Source organism: Electrophorus electricus, chromosome 2, assembly GCF_041902795.1.
Source record: "Electrophorus electricus isolate QZ-2024a chromosome 2, ASM4190279v1, whole genome shotgun sequence".
In the NCBI taxonomy this organism is placed as follows: Eukaryota; Metazoa; Chordata; class Actinopteri; order Gymnotiformes; family Gymnotidae; genus Electrophorus; species Electrophorus electricus.
Window position 1 is genome coordinate 1,889,537 of NC_137498.1, and position 13,401 is coordinate 1,902,937.

At 39.4% G+C, this 13,401-nt stretch overlaps 2 protein-coding genes across 2 annotated transcripts; both read left to right on the plus strand.

The window, feature by feature from the left end:
- Positions 1-454: 454 nt before the first annotated feature.
- On the plus strand, positions 455-2,310 carry LOC118241830 (trace amine-associated receptor 1-like). Its single transcript, XM_081723400.1, has 2 exons — positions 455-656; positions 944-2,310. The coding sequence occupies exon 2, from the start codon at positions 962-964 to the stop codon at positions 1,985-1,987; it is 1,026 nt and encodes a 341-aa protein (XP_081579526.1). The 5' UTR covers positions 455-656; positions 944-961; the 3' UTR covers positions 1,988-2,310.
- A 7,942-nt stretch (positions 2,311-10,252) lies between these two features.
- LOC113587392 (trace amine-associated receptor 1-like) lies at positions 10,253-12,010 on the plus strand. The gene has a single exon (XM_081723406.1). The coding sequence runs from the start codon at positions 10,261-10,263 to the stop codon at positions 11,284-11,286; it is 1,026 nt and encodes a 341-aa protein (XP_081579532.1). The 5' UTR covers positions 10,253-10,260; the 3' UTR covers positions 11,287-12,010.
- The last annotated feature ends 1,391 nt before the right edge of the window (positions 12,011-13,401 follow it).

Sequence of the window (13,401 nt, forward strand, 5' to 3'; positions counted from 1 at the left end):
TCTTGCAGCCTTATTTCTGCCAGTCACAATAAATTATTATAAAATAAATTAAAAATATTAAAAATGAAAATATAATCTACAAAACAAATATAAAATATAATTTTGTATAAAATATAATATAAAATAGATTGTTAGATAGATATATTTTTATATTATATATCTATATCTATATCTATATATCTATACCTATATCTATTTACACAGACACACAAACACTCCCAGACCCATTGGTCACGTGGTATGGCCCACCATGAGATGTGGGAGTTTGTCTTTTCGTTTGTAGCCACGCCCATGGTGCACACCTGCACCGGCTTCTGTGTCTAATGTCTGTATGTATTTAAACCACTGCAGGAGTGTAAGGGTTGGCACAAGGCTGAGGCCCCCCCCTCTGACCACCAGTGTAAGATTTGTTTTGTCAGAATTGCAAGTTGATTTGGAAAAAGTGTCAGCTAAATGCTTTAACTGTAATTATAAATCTACTGGCTGTGAGAGTTGACATATTTTGTCACTTGAGTTCCTGTTTGTTCATTTTCAGATTATCACATGATCAGCACAGAGGAGTTATTTAGTAGAAAGGCATTTCTGCTGCAGGACTGTGGTATTATAAATGAAAGCAGTGCTGATCAGTGCTGAACTGTCCTGGTGTGCAGACAAAGGTAAGGATGTACATGAAAGTCATTATGGGGCAACCCTTGCTGACATGAACAATAGACAATAAATCTGATTTTTATATATCTGTACATACTGAGCATGTAATTGTATTATATGTGACATGTTCTTTATTTCAGCATGTATTCACAGATATTTTCTTTGTATACTGTTCATGCCTAACATATGTTTTCAAAGGTTGTTTGTAAAGATTTCTTAGAAACAAGTTCTGCTTTACATGGCCATTTTTATTATGGAAAAGACATTATTTCTTAATTTTAAATCAACTTTACAGATAAAGGATAAAAGCAGGATGCACACAAGGCTACAACAATATAGGAGCACAGGAAACATTTCACTTTGTTATGAGTTTCATCCTAACTCGTGTCAGAAGATTGTTTATCCTCTGGCTGTAAAGATTGTGATATATTTTGTCATTGGAGCTATTATTATTCTTACAATATTTGGAAGCCTTCTGGTCATCACTGCCATCATTCATTTCAAGCAGCTCCACACACCAACTAACTTTCTCACTCTCTCTCTGGCTGTAACTGACCTGCTTGTAGGAGGACTTGTGATGCCTCCCAGTATGATACGCTCTGTAGAGACCTGCTGGTATCTGGGAATATTATTCTGTAAATTACACAGCAGCCTTGATGTTGTATTGTGCACAGCCTCTGTATTAAATCTGACTTTTATCTCTATTGAGCGATATTACGCAGTATGTCATCCCCTGCTGTACCACCGTAAAATGACTGCTCTTACTTCTCTGTTCATGATTGCTCTTTGTTGGGGCTATTCCTCCGCTCTGGGAGTTTTAGTCATGGAGTTAAACACTTTGGGCATTGAACACTACAGTGATGTTAAATGTGAGGGTGAATGTTCAGCACTTCTAGGGCCAATTACTTCATTAATAGTTGCCTTCTTCTCTTGCTATATCCCTTCTATTGTAATGGTGAGCATATATTTCAAAATATATCTTGTTGCACACAGACAACTACGTTCTGTACAAAATAGTCTCTCTCAGCGAAAGACATCCAGAGGGCAGCCCACTATTAGTAAGGCAGAGAGAAAAGCCACTAAAACACTTGCTGTTGTTATGGGAGTGTATTTATCATTTTGGACACCATTTTTTATCTACAGTCTAATGGTGACATATTTTGGTTATATTGGTCCCCAACAACTGTATGAAGTGTTTAGTTGGATTGCTTATTCAAATTCAGCATGTAATCCTATTGTGTATGCTTTCTTCTACAGTTGGTTTAGAAAGGCTCTCAAAGTTATTTTATCGGGAAAAATATTTGAGAAAAATTCACCTAGATTAAATCTGTGTTCATAGTAGAATAAAGCAACAAACTCAACTGAACAGTCTTTTATGAACATTTAATCATTAATACAAACATTGTTTATAATCTTAATTGAAAGAACATTTAATTTGAACAAAATTGTAGATTAGTAGATGTATTATGATGTCATCAGCGTTCTATGTTCTCTACACTAACATGGCAGTAACATGGTAGTGGGTATGAGGCCCAGCACTGCAGTGGTTGTGTTTATAATAAAATGACACCAGCCCTTAATGAATTAGGTTCCCTTCCCTGGGCTTGTTGTTTGTAAAAAAAATAAAAAAAAAAATAAAATAAAATAATTTATATATATATATATATATATATATATATATATATATATATATAGATATATAAAATAAATACAACTTGTGATCATGTGGTCTGTCAGTTTGTATCCCCTTCTACCTTTGAATATTAGCTGTTTTTTCATATGTATTTTAATTTTAATTTAATTTAATTTTTTTATTAAATTTTTTTTTTTGCAGTCATGTAAATTTAGATGTATTTAGATCCAGTCATAATGCCATTATTGCAAGACCTTTATTTTGAAGGACTTTAATATATCTAAATAATGTTAATTCTACTAATAAACAGAACCGTTAAATCCTTTTGTACATTATTATTATGACTATTTTGATGCACTATAATGTAACATGTAACATATGTTATGAGACATAAGCATTGTAGTCTGTGTTTTACCATATTACTATTTGCCCAAAGCTTAGACAATTAAATTACCATAATAACGTTGTGCATGCACTTTGCAAAGGACAGTGAAGATTTGTTCTATTGATCCAGTGTTGATCCCATTTCTGTAACAGCTAATTAATGTTACAAGCACCCAGCAGGAGGGACATGCCCACTCACACACACACACACACTCACACTCAAACACACACACACACACACACACACACACACACACTCACACTCCTGTTCATTGTTTGCTCTCTTTAGTTCTCCCTATTATTTAAGCCCACAGGTTCCTACTGTCTGTACTGCACATTGTCAATCATCCTGCACCTAAAGGCATCACCTGTTCTTTAAACATTTTGTCGACTATAGAAAATAAAGATTCTCTTGACTTTGACTCAACACACTTGCTGCCACAGTCACAATAAATTAATACATATCAAAAATATTAAATGTGTGTGTGTGTGTGTATGTGTATATATATATATATATATATATATATATATATATATATATATATATATATATATATATGCACACATACATACAGCGGATGAAATAAGTATTGAACACGTCACCAATTTTCTAAGAAAATATATTTCTAAGGGTGCTATTGACAAGAAATTCTCACCAGATGTCAGTAACCCATCCAGTCCACATATGCAAAGAAATCAAACCACAGATGTCCATAAATTACGTTATGTGTAATAATGAGAAATGACACAGGGAAAGAATATTGAACGCACTTACTGAAATTTATTTAATACTTTGTACAAAAGCTTTTGTTGCTGATGACAGCTTCAAGACGCCTCCTGTATGAAGAAACTAGTCGCATGCATTGTTCAAGGGTGATTTTGGCCCATTCTTCCACACAAACACTCTTCAAATCCTGTAGGTTCTTTGGGCTCCCTCCATGAACTCTGAACTTTAGTTCCTTCCATAGAATTTCAATTGGATTCAGGTGAGGTGATTTGCTGGGCCATTCTAGCAGCTTTATTTTCTTTCTCTGAAACCAATTGAGAGATTCCTTGGCTGTGTGTTTGGGATCATTGTCTTGCTGAAATGTTGGCCCTCATTTCATCTTTATCATCCTTGTAAATGGCAGCAGATTTTTATTAAGAATGTCTCGGTACATTTGTCCATTCATTCTTCCTTCAATCATATGAAGCATGCCAGTGCCGTATGCTGAAAAACAGCCCCACAGGATGTTGTTCCCACCTCCGGACTTCACTGTCGGTATGGTGTTTTTGGGGTGATATGCAGTGCCTTTTGACCTTCAAACATGCTGTGTATTATGGTATCCAAAGAGTTCAATTTTGGTCTCACCTGACCAGATTATATTCTCCCAGTATTTCACAAGCTTGTCTAAATGTTGTTGAGCAAACTTTAAAAGTACTTCAATCTGCTTTTCTTCAGCAATGGAGTCTTGCATGGTGAGCGTGCATACAGACCATGGAGGTGGAATGCATTACTTATTTTTTTCTTTGAAACAATTGTACCTGCTAATTCCAGATCTTTCTGTAGCTCTCCAGAGGTGGTCCTTGGCTCTTGGACAACTCTTCTGATAATTCATTTCACTGAAATCTTGCAGGGAGCACCTGGTCGTGGCCTGTTTATGGCGAAATGATGTTCTTTCCACTTCCGGATTATGGCCCCAACAGTGCTCACTGGAACCTTCAGTAGTTTAGAAATTCTTCTGTAACCAATGCCATCAGTATGTTTTGCAACAATAAGGTTGGGAAGGTATTGAGAGAGCTCACTGGTTTTACCAATCATGACATGTTTCTTGTGTGGCACCTTGGTAAAGAGAAACCTTTTTATAGGCCATCAGTTGAACCAGCTGATATTAATTTGCACTAAGTGGCAGGATTGCTTTCTAATTACTGATAGATTTCAGCTGGTGTCATGACTTTCCATGGCTTTTTGCACCTCTCATTATTACACATAACTTAATTTATGGATATCTATGGTATAACTTCTTTCCATGTGTGGATTGGATGGGTTGTTACAGACAATTTCATGTCAGTAGCACCTTTAGAAATATATTTACGTATTCAGTACTTATTTTATCTGCTGTATATAAGGTCATTCAAAATAATTGTAGAATGTATTAATCAGAACCCAGAGGTGTTGGCTTTGTTTAGTGGCGATTACACACTTACCATAAGCTGTGAGATGTTTTGCTTGGGTTCAGGGCAAGCTCCTGCAAGACAATTACAGTCTGATATGTCTAAGTTCTAAGGGCTCTGGGAAACTTGCTGGCTATTGGTGGGAAGGGACTCTGGCACAATAACGCTTTCTTACACAGCAGATTGGCAGATTGTCCAAGTGGACACCCAAGTAGGCTGGACTAGGGAGCAGAGAGTCATTATTACATTTGTTCAGTCATTCTATCTGGAATATGATATCAGGGTAGCAAATCCATTTCCTAATTTAACTTTTTTGAGCTAATAGAGAATTGACTCTCTACTCTTCAATGGATGATCAAATATAGAGTGATAGAGTGCAATAAATGAGTCTAGGTTTGATCCTGCGGGTCCAGTTGCTATTGTCGCAGCAGGATGTTGGCAGTTCTCTGCCATCTGCAGTATCTATAGATCAGGTCAAGGCTTCTATGATGACAATCACATGAATGTGAATGGTAATACCAAATGTTTAATAACACCACCACCACCACCACCAACAACAACAACTACAATAATAATAATAATAATAATAATAATAATAATAATGGCAAAAAACATTTGGATGAGGTGGAAAGGTTGGGACGTGTCACGGGATGCTCCTCCCCCTACGAGTCACGTGGTACAGCCTGCTGCGTGCAGGGGGTTCGTTTGTTTGTAGCCACACCCTCCGTGAGGGCGTACACCTGTATAGGGTTTTGACGTTAAGTGTTTGTATGTCTATTTAAACCGGTATCAGTGTGCACCACGTCGTTGGTCATTGTCAATATCAATGTTAAGGTAGCGTGCGTATGTAAGTCAGTCGTCATCTTTGTTTAGATAGTCTGGGTTAAATGTTCACTTCGTGTAATACTGTTCAGTCGTGTTTATGTTCAATGTTTTATTTTGTGTGAGTGCCCAGTTCAATGTTATTAAATGTCTAACAAACTTGAGGGAGTCTGCGAGTCCTGCTCTACGTACTTCGGTACTTGGGCAGCACGTTACAGGAAGTCGATGAAGGTAAATCCAAAACCAGGATGATTTTCATGAATAAATGCTGATGTATGGGGTCGGAAATTATACTATACAACATTTACAAAACATTTGATTGGAAACAAAGTTATAAGACATTAAACATTGTTTCATAATGAATGTGAAACAAGATGTATATGCTAGTAATGTGAGAGGTAGAACACAGAAGACACACCATTTTGGGCAGACTGGTGACATATTGTAATTTCTGATATGGCCATGGGTTTTTGCATTCCAATTTGGCAAAAGCACAAAAGATACTAATTAATGATTTAAAGAATGAAACCAATTTATTAAAAGTGAAAACAGGCTGATTGGAAAATATATTCATATATATATATATGAATAATTTACACACCCAAACACTCCCAGTCCCACTGGTCATGTGCTACGGCCTGCCGCATGATGTGGGAGTTTGTCTTTTCGTTTGTAACCACGCCCATGGTTGCACACCTGCACCGGCTTCTGTGTCTAATGTCTGTATGTATTTAAACCATTGCAGGAGTGTAAGGGTTGGCACTGGGGACCGGGATGAGGGTGGATTGTTTGAAACAGGATGGGACGATACCGAGCGTCAGGGAGAGGTTAAAGATGTCAGTGAATACCAGGGCTAGCTGGTCTGGAAAGGCTTTGAGGACTCGACCACAAATGCTATCTGGGCCCACCACCCACCACCTTCCTGGTATTCACATTTTTGAACACTCTCCTCACGTCACTCTCCGTGATGATGAGAGGGCGCTGGCCTATGGCGGTCCCTGCGCATGCACTGTTGGCAGAGACTCATCTGCGCTCATCAGTCTGAACGGTGGGCTCTTGTAATCTGTGATCATCTGTATTTCCTGCTACAGGGATCTAGAGCCACTCTGCTGGATCTGTGACTCTAGTTTCTTCCCGTAGTGCCGCTTCGCCTCTCTCACAACCCTGCACACTCCGTATGCCATAGCTTTGTACTCATCCATGTTCCCACTGAATATTTTAGGCAGCATTGTAGGCAGGAGTGCAAGAGTTCAGAGCCTCATGGATGGTTTTGTCCACCCAGTGTTTCTGGTTGGGAAACATCTTGATGGTGGCTCTTAGGATTGTGTCATCCACCAGTTTCCCAATAAACGCTACTGCTGCTTCTGTAAACTCGTTGACATCAGTGCTGCACCGGAACATGTACCGGTCTGTGTCATCCAGAACGTCCTGCAGAGTGGCCACTGATTGATCTGTCCAACACACGACCACCCTCTGAATCTGAGTTTCCTGTTTCAGCTTTTGTTTATAATTTGGTATGAGGAAGATGGCAGTGTGGTCAAACAGTGGATGAGCTAGTGCCATGTAACTGTCCTTGTATGGTGTGTAGCTTGGTCTAATGTCCTCTTTCCCCTGGTGGGGAAGGTTACATGCTGGTAAAGGTTGGGCACCTCACACTTGAGGTTAGCGCTGTTGAAATCCCCAAACACGATAAGGTCCCAGTGTTGTACCTGAAACTGTGTGAGAGCCTCATGAAGTTCGCACAGTGTCCGTGTTGGCCTGAGGTGGAATGCACACGGTGTTGTCCATCACCAAGGTGAACTCACGAGGAAGTTAGAGAGGACGAAACTTGAGGGCGAGCAGCTCCGGGTTGGGTGAGCAGCAGCGGGCGAGAGTAACAACATTGGCATTGTTGCACCAGCTGTTGTTTACCATCACAGACACTCCACCGCTTCTTGCGTTCCTCGAATCTGCCATCCTGTCCATGCGGTGAACCGAGAAGCAGAGTAGGTTGCCCAAATGTCCCTTTGGATCTTTATCCTGTCCTGTAGGTTGCCGAGCTTGCTATCCAGAGACTGGACATTGGCTAGCAAGATGCTAGGTAAGGTAGCTCGGTGTGCCCAAGCCCTCAGCTTGTTCCTCAGTTTCCTCGAGGCTGTTTCCTCGCGTCACGTCCTTTGTTCTCTCTCAGGATCTCACTCAGCCAGCTTGGGTCTGGGTTTAGAGACAGCTTGAAGTGATTGTTATGTAGACCAAAAGAAATAAGAGCATCTCTGCTGTATGTGATGTGCATCATGGTGCAGTGAGAAGGGTTTTAAAGGTAGAAGAGATGGTGAAAATAGCACAAAGAGTGAAAAAGAGCGAAAAAAGTGCAGCGTGGACGGAACAGTCATGACAGCAGCCGACCTCACTGGCACCATCTGGCATCTATTCAGATTCAGAATTCAGCTACAGGAATGCTGGAAGCTGACCCTGCATTAAAATATTTAATATTATTTATATTGTTATATTAGTTACATATAATATAAGTAATATTGTTCATTATCTGTTATCATTTCATTACCTGTTACTATTAATATCCATCTCTTATCACCATGCAGTACACATGACGTATGCAGTACAAAGGGGCAGGCAATGGAGTGTATTACAGCGCTACATGAATACTGCTGCACCCTACAACACTGCGCCGCATGTCTGCATGTGAACGCTGATGCCCTGTCTTGCTGTATGTGAAGGCAGTGTTTATGTGTGAAGACTCGATTCCCAGGCAGCATGTATGTGGGTGGAGCCAATTCCCGGGAAGTGTGTGTGGCATTTGCTGGTGACATGCAACCCGAAAAAAGTCCGCTGGGCCCAGCACAGTGGCCCAATTGCATGTGAAATTTCATCTTGAGAAAATCACTGAAGCAGTGATTATATAGGCAGGGCTCTTGCAGTGATGGACAGCTTTACATGCACAGTCAAGAAGGTGCTGAGGCAGCATCACATGCATAGTTTCAGTCCTTCTGCTCCAGTAAGCCCTTAGACAGGGCCACCCTGGATGTCCCGGGCCCATACAGAGGGCCACCCTGGACGTATTGCGCAAATAGACAGGGTCGTCCTGGACATCCTGGCCCATAGTCAGGGCTGTCCTGGACTTCCTGGACCCATAAAGAGTGGCGTCCTGGACAACCACCGATGCTGGGAACTGCTATGTCCCCATGACTATAAAGCTCTTCATGAATCGACTCAGACATCTGCAACCAGCTGTGTGAGACTCAAGCCTAGGTACCCGTTGAACTAAAATGAATGAGCTTTCCTTTTGAGGAGAAATTATGTTTTGTGGTTCTCTTACCTGCTGACAAAGCAGTGTATGAGTATTGTTTCAATAATTTATTACAATGTCACATATACTTAGGGATTATTTATTTATGTTTAATTGTAAGAATTTGTTTGGATCTTTAAAATCATCATAAGCATACAGGTAAGCATTGTTTGCTCATTTATTGTCATCCTTACACAAGCCATTTAGATTTGGTCCTCTTATATACATCAGCAAAGGAATCTTTAGAATTATATTACATTTATTTTCACCCCATATGAGTATCTCCACTCATGGCTTGAGAACTACCTTTGCAAAGGTAATACATTTTATTTCTCACAAGATTTAATTAGGTGTTGGGGTATTTCTCTAAAATGTATGAATTACAGTAACGCTCTTGATGATATATCCATAGCAGTATATTAATACCACTACCATATCACTAATCCGTGAGTTGTGCTGTTGTGTTGAGAATGGTCCACCACCCAAATATCTGCTCTTGTGGTCAGAAACTGAAATGCTAATAAAAATGTAAGTATTTAGTACAGGTACTACATGCATTATTATAAATCACTCTAATAGTAAAAGTGAGAAGCATTCTTCACTTATCACTATCTCTCTTCAGGAGCATATCTACAGTGGTATCTCAGTGGTTAAGGAACTTATCTGGTAATCAGAAGGTTGTCAGTTAAAAGCCCACCACTGCCAAGTTGCCACTGTTGGGCTCCTCAGCAAGACCTTGAATCCTCAATTGCTCAAGATGTGTTTTGTCAGAATTGCAAGTTGATTTGGAAAAAGTGTCAGCTAAATGCTTTAACTGTGATTATACATCTACTGGCTGTAAGAGCTGACATATTTTATCACTTGAGTTCCTGTTTGTACATTTTCAGATTATCACATGATCAACACAGAGGAGTGATTTAGTAGAAAGGCGTTTCTGCTGCAGGCTTGTGGTACTATAAATGAAAGCAGCTCTCTGATCAGTGCTGAACTGTCCTGGTGTGCAGACAGAGGTAAGGATGTACATGAAAGGCATTATGGGGGAATCCTTGCTCATATGAACAATAGAGAATAAATCTGATTGTTATACATCTGTACATACTGAGTATGTGATTGTTTTATATGTGACATGTTCTTTATTTCAGCATGTATTCACAGATATTTTCTTTGTGTACTGTTCATGCTTAACAAATGTTATGTTTTCATATGCTGTTTGTAAAGAATTCTTAGAAATTCTTAAAGATTTCTTAGAAGGTCTGCTTTACATGACCATTTGTATTATGGAAAACACAATATTTCTTAATTTTAAATCAATTTCCAGATAAAGGATAAAAGCCTGATGGAGTCAAGGCTACAACAATATAGGAGCACAGGAAACATTTCGCAGTGTTATGAGTTTCATCCTAACTCGTGTCAGAAGATTGTTTATCCTCTGGCTGTGAAAGTTGTGATATATTTTGTCATTGGAGTTGTTATTATTCTTACAATATTTGGAAGCCTTCTGGTCGTTACTGCCATCATTCATTTCAAGCAGCTCCACACACCAACTAACTATCTCACTCTCTCTCTGGCTGTAACTGACATGCTTGTAGGAGGACTTGTGATGCCTCCCAGTATGATACGCTTTGTAGAGACCTGCTGGTACTTTGGAACATTATTCTGTAAATTATACAGCAGCCTTGATGTTGTATTTTGCACAGCCTCTGTATTAAATCTGACTTTTATTTCTATTGAGCGATATTATGCAGTATGTCATCCCCTGCTGTACCAATGTAAAATGACTCCTCTTACTTCTTTGTTCATGATTGCTCTTTGTTGGAGCTATTCTTCTGCTCTGGGAGTTTTAGTCATGGTGCTAAACACTTTGGGCATTGAACACTACAGTGATGTTAAATGTGAGGGTGAATGTTCAGCCCTTCTGGGGCCAATTACTTCATTGATAGTTGCCTTCTTCTCTTGCTATATCCCTTCTATTGTAATGGTGAGCATATATTTCAAAATATATCTTGTTGCACACAGACAACTACGTTCTGTACGAAATAGTCTCTCTCAGCGAAAGACATCCAGAGGGCAGCCCACTATTAGTAAAGCAGAAAGAAAAGCCACTAAAACACTTGCTGTTGTTATGGGAGTGTATTTATCATTTTGGACACCATTTTTTATCTACAGTGTAATGGTGACATATTTTGGTTATGTTGGTCCACAACAACTGTATGAAGTGTTTGCTTGGATTGCTTATTCAAATTCAGCATGTAATCCTATTTTGTATGCTTTCTTCTACAGTTGGTTTAGAAAGGCTCTCAAAGTTATTTTATCAGGAAAAATATTTGAGAAAAATTCAACTAGATTAAATCTGTGTTCATAGTAAAATAAAGCAACAAACTCAACTGAACAGTCTTTTATGAACATTTAGTCATTAATACAAGCATTGTTTATAATCCTAATTGAAAGAACATTTAATTTGTACAAAATTGTAGATTAGTAGATGTATTATGATGTCATCAGCATTCTTTGTTCTCTACACTAACATGGCAGTAACATGGTAGTGCGTATGAGGCCCAGCACTGCAGTGGATGTGTTTATAATAAAATGACACCAGCCCTTAATGAATTAGGTTCCCTTCCCCTGGGCTGGAAGGAACAGGGACAACAATTTGGAAAATGTAACAAACTGAATACAGTCTCTAACTGTACACATACAAGTTGTGTGTAATATTGTTTTTCTCATCATATTGTTTATCAGTTTGTATCTCCTTCTACCTTTGAATATGAACTGTTTTTTTCTATGTCCTTTTTTTCAATCAAGTAAATTTAAATGTATTTAGATCCAGTGGTAATGCTATTATTGCAAGACCTTTATTTTGAAGGACCTTAATAAATCTAAATAACTTTAATTCGTATAAAAAGAACCTTTAAAACTTTTGCACATTAATTAAAAGTTTAAAATTAAGAGTCTGTCATACTGTGGAGACATATGTTATGCCATACTATTTAACATATGTTATGAGACATTTATAAGGATTGTAATGTCTGTGTTTTACCATATTACTATTTGCCCAAAGCTTAGACAATTAAATTAGCATAATAACGTTGTGCATGCACTTTGGCTATGAAAGTGAAGATTTGTTCTATTGATCCAGTGTTGATCCCATTTCTTTATCAGCTAATTCATGTTACAAGTACCCAGCAGGAGGGACATGCCCACTCACACACACACACACACACACACACACACACACACACACACACACACACACACACACACACACACACACACACACACACACACACACACTCCTGTTCCTTGTTTGCTCTCTTTTGCTCTCCCTGTTATTTAAGCCCACAGGTTCCTACAGTCTGTAATGCACATTGTCAATCATCCTGCGCGTAAAGGCATCACCTGTTCTTCAAACATTTTGCTTGAGTCGACTATAGAAAATAAAGATTCTCTTGACTTTGACTCACCTCACTTGCTGCCACAGTCACAATAAATGAATAAAAACTACAAAATATTAAATACATTTCAAAAAATTATATAGAGGTTCCTTCAAAATAAAGGACTCGCAATTATTGTAGAATGTATTAATCAGAACCCAGAGATGTTGGCTTTGTTTACTGGCGCTTACACACTCACCAGAAGCTGAGAGATGTTTTGCTTGGGTTCAGGGCAAGCTCCTGCAATACAGTTAGTGTCACTGTACACCTACGACTGCACAGCCACTTCCAGCTCCACCATCATTGTCATCTCGGACAACAATGAGAGGGCCTACCTGGAGGAGATTAAACACCTGGAAAACTGGTGCCAGGAAAATAATCTCCTCCTAAACGTCAGTAAAACAAAGGGGCTGATCATGGATTGCAGCAAGAAGCAGGAGCAGCACTACCAACCTGTGAGGATCAGTGGAACCACAGTGGAGAGAGTAGATAGTTTCAGGTACCTTGATGTTCACATCTCGCAGGACATGTCCTGGTCCCGCCATACCAACTCCATGGCAAAGAAGGCTCGTCAGCGTCTTTACCACCTCAGACGCCTAAGAGACTTCAGACTGCCCTCCAAGGTACTGCGGAACTTCTACACCTGCACTATCTAGAGCATCCTAATGGGGAACATCACAGTCTGGTTTGGGAACAGCACCAAACAGGACAGACAAGCACTCCAGAGGGTGGTGCGTTCAGCAGAGCGCATCACTCATATGGAACTTCCTGACCTGCAGACCATCTATTACAAGCAGTGCCAGACCAAGGCCAGGAGGATTGTGAAGGACCCCACCCATCCCAGCAATAGGCTCTTCACTCTGTTGAGGTCAGGGAAGCACTTTCGCTCCCTGAAGACAAAGACAGAGAGTCTGAAGAGGAGCTTCTTCCCACAGGCCACTCGGGCCCTGAATCAGGGAAACTGATAAACTGATAAACTGTGTGGACCACCACCACCATGTAACATGTAACTGTAAAGATGTTCAATTGCAAGATGGAATTGTACA